Source organism: Castor canadensis, chromosome 6 (genome assembly GCF_047511655.1).
Source record: "Castor canadensis chromosome 6, mCasCan1.hap1v2, whole genome shotgun sequence".
NCBI classification, from domain to species: Eukaryota; Metazoa; Chordata; class Mammalia; order Rodentia; family Castoridae; genus Castor; species Castor canadensis.
Window position 1 is genome coordinate 5,037,913 of NC_133391.1, and position 9,362 is coordinate 5,047,274.

The following is a 9,362-nucleotide window of genomic DNA, read 5'->3' on the forward strand; positions in this document are numbered from 1 at the left end:
GTGTACAATGGCCCTGAAAAAAGAAAAGGAACACGTGAATTTCAGATTTCCTGCTACATAAAACTAAAAACGGGCTGGCTGCTGGTGGCTCGCACCTGTAATCCTAGCTACTCAGGAGGCAGAGATCTGGAGGATCGTAGTTCAATGCCAGCCCAGGCAAAAAAGTGAGACCCTCTTTCAAAAATGCCCAACACAAAAAGGGTTGGTGGAGTGGCTCAAGCAGTAGAGCACCTGCCTAACAAGTGTGAGACCCTGAGTTCAAACCCCAGTACCATCAAGAAAAAAAAAAGTAAAGAAGAAGGTACTAAAGACATGCTGACAGTCCAGTGAATTGCTGGAAAGAGTAAAACTGTCCCACTGTATCATATCACAGAAAAAATGCATCATGAACTCTCAACAAATGTAACTCCTTACATTTATGCAGCTTAAAAATGTTTAGAAACACATGTGAGGCAGGGCATGGCAGGGCATGGCTTTACTCCCAGCACTGGGGAGGCAGAGTCAGGAGGATCATGAATTCAAGCCCATCCTGTATGACATAGACCTGTCCAAAAAAAAAAAAAAAAGGCTTAATATTGGAGCTGAGGTAGAGCTCAGTAGTAAAATGCATGTTTAGTATGCTTGAGGCCCTGGGTTCAACCTCCAGCACCCCCACGAGAAATGAGAGAGATAGGTAACAGTCATGAGCTGGTTGTGTGTTCTCTGTCTCTTAATCCCCTGCGCCCTTGTCCCCTCAGTTTAGTTAGAAGCTTTGCCCTGTGAGACCCCAGGCCAGAACATTGGATGGCCTGGGTTTAAGAATTGCCTTTTCTGGGTTATGTAGAAACATAACCTGCTCTGGTACAGATTTTTGAAAACAGTAAGAGCTCCCCACTACTAACTAGTGAGATGTTAAGAACTGCTTACCAGGTGCAGTGGCACTTGCCTGATATCCTAGCTATTGGGGAAACTGAGGCCAACTGGGCAACTTAGTGAGACCCTGACCCAACAAAAAGGGAGGGGGGAGAGGTGGAGGTCAGTGGTAGAATCCATGTGCAAGACCCAGTTCAGTACATTAAAAAAGAAAAAAGAAGCATTGCTAAACTAAAAGTAATGTGTTGCTAGATTCCATGGACAGTTCCAGGTTGGGCCAGGCATGGCGGTTCACATCTATAATCCCAACTGCTCGGAAGACAGAAATCAAGAGGATGGAGGTTTGAGGCCAGCCCAGGCATTTGGCAAAACCTCATTTCAACCAACAAACTGGGCATGGTGGCACACATTTATAATCCCAGCTACACAAGAGCAGAGGTATGAGGACTGAGCTCCAGCACACCTTGGACAAAAACGTGAGACTCATTTGAAAAAGTAACTAAAGCAAAAAGGGCTAGGGGCATGGCTCAAGTGATAGAGTGCCTGCCTAGTTAGTGTGAGGCCCTGAGTTCCAATTCCAGTACTGCCAAAAAGAAAGGAAGAAAGAAAAAATGCAAGTGGCAAACTATGTACTTAGGAAATCTCATCCCCTTGGAGGAGGAGACTTGAGATTACTGCCGAGAAATACCTAGTCAGCACACCTGTATGGGTCGGCACGAATTGGAAAGAGGAGAAGAGGGGCTTGCCTCCCTAATGTAGCTGAGGCTTAGACTGGGGAGCTAGTGAGAGATAAGCTGTCTTTAACTCCACCTTGGGAGAATAGGGCTAAGGAAAGCAGTCCGGCTCAGGCTGCTGAGTCTCTTCTACTCAGATGCATCAGCTTCCAGTTTTCCAGAGAGAGGCATAACTAGGTTCCAGGGATCACATGGGAGAGGCTGACCACAGCCATGTCTGCCCCCAGAGGAAGGACATCTACAGGTGGGCTGTTTGGGATGGTAGCCACTACCCAACTGAGCCTATTTAAATTCATTAAAATTTAATAAAATTAGGGGCTGGGGATGTAGCTCGGTGGTAGAGCACTTGCCTAGCATATGTGAGGCTCTGGGTGCCATCCCTAACCCTGGGAAAAAAATTAAGAAAACTAAATAAATTCAAAACTAAGTTCCTTAGTCAGAAGTCACATTTCAAGGTCATCCTAGATCCGGGCATTACCACAGCAGAAAGGTTTGCTGGATAGCAGTGGCAGAGAGGAACCAAGGCCTCCTGTAGGGAACGAATAGAAAAATGGGAGTTTTACTGATGCCACTTTTCTGTTAACAATAAAACCAGAAAGGCCTTTGTAAAGGGTCCCTATGAAACATTCAATATCCTGGACATGCTTCAGTAAAATTTCTGGGACACTGGACGGAGGGATGGGGCCTGTCTGGGATCCTTACTGAACTCACCTGCTTTGGCACGAAGGAGCCCCCTGTCTCAAGAGGACTCAGAGTGCCACCATCCTCGGGAGGCTAGACAGGTGCCAGACTAACGGTTCAGGCTGTCTGGACTGGGGGCGTTGCTCAAGTGGTAGAGCACCTGCCTAGAATCACGAGGCCCCAAGTTCAGTCCCCAGTACTGCCAGGTTGCTCAGGCTGACAAAGTCACTAGTGATGCACGTTCATCCTTGTTCACATTTGGTGAGGCAACAGGACTCCCAAACCCAGCCAGCCCCCAGGACTTTCCTGTTTGGCTAGTGGACTGGATCCACTGTCCTCGTGCCTAGGAGACTAGGCACCATCAGCTTATTGGTGGCATCTTAGCCCTGGTGGGAGTCAGGGATGTCCAGAGCACTTCACTGGGCCGAAAAGGTGTGTCTCCTTGACAGGATCACTGTAACTTTCTTATTGTGCTGTATTTGTACTAAAATGAAGCACTGTTATAAGAAAAAAAAAGCAAACAAACATTTAAACACTATAAAATCAGTTAAAACCCAGAAAACCTCTCATTTTCTCCTAGTTTTCCATGTTGGGGTCACAGTTAACTAAAACATCCCTGACTGCAATCTGCTCTTCCTGCACGTGACTTGCATTTGGGTCACATGTCAGTGATGCACCAGGCAAGTCTGAGTGTCACCTCACTCAAGTCCTCTCAAGGGTGGCTTTTAGCTCTGAGTTCAGAGTGGCTCCTCCATTTGCCAGTATTTCCCAGCTGGAGGAAACGAAGAGAGAAAGGGTGTAAGCAACTATAAAGCAAAAATTAAAGAGATTCTAAATTTTTTTTTTTTTGCAGTACTAGGGCTTGAACTCAGGGCCTACACCTTGAGCCACTCTACCAGGCCCGCCCCCCCTGCCTTTTTTTTTCTGAAGACAGGGGCTCTCGAACTATTTGCCTGGGCTGGCTTTGAACCACGATCCTCCTGATCACTGCCTTCTTTGTAGCTAGGATTACAGGCGTGAGCCACAGGCACTAGGGTTCTAAAGTAAATTAGAAAGAGTAGATTTTGAAAGAGTGGAGATCGACAGATGACTTCCCGGCAAAATGAAAAGTTTGAGGTAAGTTCTTTGATATCTTTCCATTAAGATGTGTATTGCAGCAATTTCTAAAAAGAAAAAAATTTGAAATGCCTAAAATATCCAGTAAAAATGAAAGGTCCCCTGTTCCCTTCACTGGGTGGAGAATAAGAGGTAAAGACAAGCATAAAGATCTAAAGCCATGTAAGACCCCAAGACGTTATGCAGGATCTATGCACAGAAACAATGACTGGTAAATACTGAAAAATGCCAATTATAGATGGGTGTTTTGTCCCTTATTAATTTCCTAAATACAGTAATATGCTTTTATTCCCTAGATTTAAAAAATTAAATGGTGGAGTAGCTCAAGAGGTGGAGTGACTACCTAGCAAGCATAAGGCTCTGAGTTCAAACCCTAGTACTGCCAAAAAAAAAATTAAGGTTCTAAAATAATTCAGATGCAATGCTTATTACCGGAATGTAGTCTCCGGAAGTTGATTAAGACTTAGGATGCAATGTGAGTTCTTTCAGAAAATAATATTCTGCCTAAGTTGGACCCAACAGGAATGATAGAGCCAACCCCATTTTCTGGTGGAAAGAGTGCTGGGTAGGGAAGGGGTGACGAGGTTTTAAACCCTCCAGTTCATATTCTTGTCATGGGTATGATGCACCCACTAACCTGTCAATACCACTGGGGCCCACAGCCCTCCCTGCACAGGCTCTATCTGGAGAACGGGGCAGAGGTGACAGGAGCAGAGTCAGGAGTTCTCAGCTGGGGGAAGCAAGAGGGAGAAAGGGTGTGAGCAATTATAAAGCGAAAATCACGGAATCAAGGTAATCACAGAATGGGGGCCACTCACTCAGGTAAAGGAGAAAACTTGTATTGACTGGACAAGCCGTCAGATCGCCTGAGTTCTTAAGCATCAAACGTGAGCCTCAGTTTCTTCGTTTGTAAGTGGGATGACATAGGTTCCCACTTACCTCAGAGGGCTGCTTGGGAATCAAAGGGAGAAATGCATATGGCTGGATTTCATGCCAAGAGTATTGCATAACACTGGTGATCACTGGTAACAAGAACCCACAGGGCTTCCGTCCTCCATGTGCTCTCTGGGAGACCCCGAGACAGCCCAGGGGAGCACTGATTACTGAGCGCAGGGTAAAACACTGTAGCACAAGAGTGCACACCCACACAAGGTAGCACAGAAACACAAGTTTCACATGCTTGAGCTATTCAGTAAACTGTGAAAAGGATACAGTGACAAGAATTAAGCAAATTTCTTTGGGTGATTTTTCCTTCTTATTTTAAAAGAAATCAACAAGTTATAAAATTGGATTCCTATAGACTCCCAAAATGGGAGAAAAACAGGGACTCTGCAAAGTTAATTTTCTTTTTTTTAAACCTGTTTGTATATTTATATGGTCACATTAATTTTTTTTGGTGTTATTGGGATTTGAACTCAGACCTTCACACTTGCTAGGCAGGCATTCTACCAGCTGAGCAACTCCCTAACCTTAATTTTCTTAAGAAGTAAAAAAAAAAAAAAATAGAGTATCTCATGTATGGACTGAAATTTACCAGATGTTTCAGTAACTAAGAAGTAATTAAAATTCTTCCCATCACCAAAGGAGAGAAATAATTATAAGTAACTAAAATTAATCCTTAGATAAGGGTTGGGTGTGGTGGCGCACACCTGTAATCCCAGCACTCTGTAGGCTGAGGCAGAAGGCCAGTATGGCCTATATAGTGAGGCCCTGACTCATAAAAAAATAAAAAGCTTAGGGAAATAATTAAAGGGGACAAGATTTCATTGAAAAGCAGAGGGAGGAGGACAATTTGGTCATGTGGTCCTTGCTCTCACCATTAAACACCCTGTAAACAGCACAGCCTCATCTTTTGGAGGGCTACTTATTCCTCCATTGGAGTATGTACTGAGGCTCAAGTCAAACTGATCCTATTCTTGTGTAGGGCGTCCAAGGAATTATGACCCGCAAGTGACTGAAAAGAACACCAGATGTCAAAGAATGTAGTTTCAAGACAAGGAAGTCACTGAGCATTCAAAACACAGTTCACGCAGAAGCACATCGATGTGATGGGAGTTTATCTTGGTGGAGCCTCGGGTGTCCGAGGAAGTGTGTACTGTCTAAAGCTTTCTCCACAGTCCAGACATTTGTAGGGTTTTTCTCCAGTGTGAGTTCTCTGGTGTTTAGCGAGCACTGCACTCTGACTGATGCTTTTCCCACAGACAGAACATCCGTAAGGCTTCTCCCCAGTGTGGATGCCCTGGTGCTTAAGGAGGTCGGAAGGCTGTTTGAAGCTCTTGCTGCAGTTTTCACATCTGCAGGGCTTCTCCCCCATATGCAGTCTCTGATGTCTGTGCAGGCTGGAAATATGGCAGGTCTCCCCACATTCCTCACACTGGCAGTGCTTCTCCCAGGCATGTGTGTGTTCTCCAGTGTCGGTTCAGATGTGGGCTCTGGCAGAAGCAATCCCCGCATTGTGGGCACGCACAAGGCTTCTCGCCTGTGTGTGTCCTCCAGTGTTTGATCAGGGCAGCCCTCTGGCAGAAGCTTTTCCCACATTCTTGGCATCCATAGGGTTTCTTACCTGTGTGGATGTGCTGGTGTTTGAAGAGGTCCGAGCGCTGTCTGAAACTCTGGCAACTCCCATATTTATAAGACTTTACTTCATGAAATGCTTCTGTGTCTCAACAAGGCTCAGACTATGGGCATTGTCTCCACTGTCAACAGTTGTGAGGTTTCCACGTGGAACATTTTCCCTCACCTAAACTCTGTCTGCTCTTGGACCCATGGCCATCTCCATCCAAGGGACTCTCTGCTGTCTGGACATTCTGACCAAGAACAAAGCTGGAACTTCGGCCGCTATTCCCAAATTCATTATTTTTAGAGACTCTCGTCTCTGTGGACAGATGTGAGGTGCTGGTGAGTGCAGGCTCTTCAAGAGGACTTCTGGGTGTCAGCGAAATGGGGTTTCTTGGCTGCTTTTCTCCTCCCTTCTCATAGACATCACCACACTCAGCAAACAGGGGAACTTACACTGGGACAATTCTTGTAGCCATGCCTGTGGTTGTGCTTCTAAGATTTCTTGCTTCGGAATCAACTCATTCTCAGCTCTAGTTTCCAAAGTTGAAATGTTAAAATACAAATTAAATCCATTTCACCCCTGTGTAGGAAATGAGCAAGTGCCAGCAGAATGACAACCCCAGACCCCTTTAGGTAGTCTCCATCAAACTCCTTAAGTGAAATTATTTTAATTAATCCATCAGAGGTACTCACATTTGCCAGGGCAAACCTTGGATCTTCCCTTTAATTCTAATGGCTTCTATATCTACCCAATCATCTCTTCCATCCCAGCCCCTTGCTCCTGCTGTATAAATCACTGTATCCTGAGAGGTACATTTGGAGGGGCTGTCAAGATAGGCAGAACAGACTTCATTCCATGATTGAAGGGTGGATAAACAGGAGAATTCTATTCACCCAGTGAGTCACAACAATGGTTACGGCGGGTGCTACCACTGTCAGAAGGCAACTTCTTGGTGAGGTCAATCTAGGGGGGCTGGTTGCAAGTGAACAAAAGAATGATGAAGCCGAGTGTGGTGGTACACACCTATAACCCAGCACTCAGGAGGCAGGAAGACTGAATGTTCAAGGCCTGCCTGGGCTATATGGCAAGACTCTGTCTCAAAAAAATAGTAAAGAGAGAGGGAGGGAAAGGAAGGAAAGAAAGAAAAAGAAAAGAAGACAAAATTTTTCTGCACTTTACTCCCCAGTAAGGCTGAACTAGATAAATTTCTATCAGAGACTTCAGGCACACCTGAGAATAGGGACAGGGACCATGCTCAAATTGGGAATCCAGTCTCCTGTTGTGCTTCCTAAATTGCTAGCTCCAAAGCTTACACCCTCCAAGAAGAAAGGAAGGCGATTTTCATGTCCTCAGACTACTCACAACCTAGGGTGGCCATGGCTTACTGTGGACACTCCATTAAATATTTGTTAAGTGAATGTGTCTAAGTATAAAACTTACCAGCCCAGGCCAAAAACCCTACAGACACGAACAGACAGGAATTCTCTCCTGAAGTAGCACTTGACGACAGGCCCTAATGTGTGATCAGTTGTTTCTGGACAAAATTCTTATGTGTGACTACTAAATACAAATGGAAGTTGAAAGGTCAATGGCATTTTAGGAAAACCTCTAACACAAGTATGTACATTTACATTATATAACCACATGAAACAAAAGAAAATTTTATAACCCATAATTCTCAGGTAAATGAGATATTATATCTAGGAACAAGTAGAATAGGAAAAGACTGTTTAAATCATAGGAAAGCTGGGCACTGGTGGCTCACATCTGTAATCCCAGCTACTCAGGAAGCAGAGATCAGGAAGATCCCAGGCAAATTGTTTGAGAGACCTTATCTCGGAAAAAAAAATCACAAAAAAGAGCTGGTGGAGTGGCTCAAGTGGTGATAGAGCACCTGCCTAGCAACATGAGGCTGAGTTCAAACTCCATTGCTGCCAGAAAAAAAAAAAAAAGACGGTAAATGCCACTATCAGGATACTGGTTACCCTGGTAAAAAAGCAAGGCGGACAAAGTCAGGCAAGGTGCACCAGGCTTTGCCCACAGCCGCACCTTTTTATCTCCATAAAAAAATGAAGCCAATGTGGCTACATATTAAAATTTCACAAACTTCAGAGGTAAATTCACAGGTACTCATTATCTTTTTAAATGCTTCATGTATGAAGTATTAAAAATAGGCTAGGTGGTGCACACCTACAATTCCAGCACACACAAGGCTGAGGCAGGAGGGTTTGGGGTTTGAGGCCAGCCTGGCTACACACAGGGATCCTGTCTCAAAAACAAAAACAAAACAGTAAAAATGAACAAAATTCAGAACTGTTACAACGAATCCCTGCTGTACAACAAGTACATCATAATAAAAATGGGGAAAAAGTGAACAAAAATAAAAAGCTGAATCTGTCACCTAGTAACAGAGGATAGAAAAGTCCTGTCTTGGTCACAGAATAAATGCTTTCGGCTGATGAATGCGAGTGGCAGGCTGGCTCAAGTGTCGTAGTGAGACCAGCCCTCCACAAGTCACCCACACTACAACGCAGCAGAGTAACAGCACTCACTAGGCAGGACTGCACTCCCAAGGGCCTCTGCACGCTCCCTGCAGAAGTCCCTCCGAGCTGTGTCCAGATGCCCCCATTCTCCCCAGGTTAGAGGCACAGCACATCCTCAACAGTCACCAAGCCCTGGAAGGACAAAAGACCCCCCTTTATTATCTGCTGTCCCTGGAAAGCACTACCACTAGTCTCAGGGTGAGGCTGGACTCCAATGCCTGGAGCAAATGCTGAGAATTAAGTAATGACGTGACTGTTGAGTCTTTTTAGTTTCTGCAGGTACTGGGCTTAAACTCAGGGCTTTCACCTTGAGCCACTCCACCAGCCCTTTTTTGTGATGGGTATTTTTGATATAGGGGCTGGCTTTGAACTGCGATCCTACTGATCTCTGCCTCCTGAGTAGTTAAGATTACAGACGTGAGTTTAGGATTACAGATGTGAGCCACAGTGCCTGGAATGACTGTTGAGTATTACATTGATGGAATGTTCCAAAGGCACCAAAGATGGAGGCTAACATTCTCTCAGAGTCCTGAAAAGGCTTTCTGTGGACTGTAGGGACAAAATATGTGTGATTGATCAAAATGGAAAACTGATACAGATGAAAAATACAAAACCAGAAAGTTGCACATTCCAGTTCTGGCCTTCTGAGACACTGTTTCCTCAGAGACAGCCAATACCTGAGTAGCAGAGGGTACCTCACCCACAGCAGGTGCTCAGTAAAACTTCCTTTCCTTTCCCTTGAGTACTTCATAGTAAGACAATTACCCAACCAGATAGTCTTTTGAGAGGGCCCTGTTGAATTTAAGCTGCCCATTCAGAGGATACAGCCACCATTCTTGGAAAGGGAAGGTTCAAGAACAGGGGAGGGAGATGTTG

At 44.9% G+C, this 9,362-nt stretch overlaps 1 protein-coding gene across 1 annotated transcript; it reads right to left on the reverse strand.

Annotated features, from left to right (window-relative positions):
* Positions 1-5,408: 5,408 nt before the first annotated feature.
* Znf394 (zinc finger protein 394) lies at positions 5,409-6,477 on the reverse strand (the record flags this gene model as incomplete). The annotated part of the gene is given in 6 exon segments (XM_020161722.2): positions 5,409-5,478; positions 5,480-5,784; positions 5,786-6,030; positions 6,033-6,091; positions 6,093-6,390; positions 6,393-6,477. Coding segments are annotated over 6 exon segments (1,062 nt in total), but the record flags the coding sequence as incomplete, so codon positions are not given.
* Between the last annotated feature and the right edge of the window lie 2,885 nt (positions 6,478-9,362).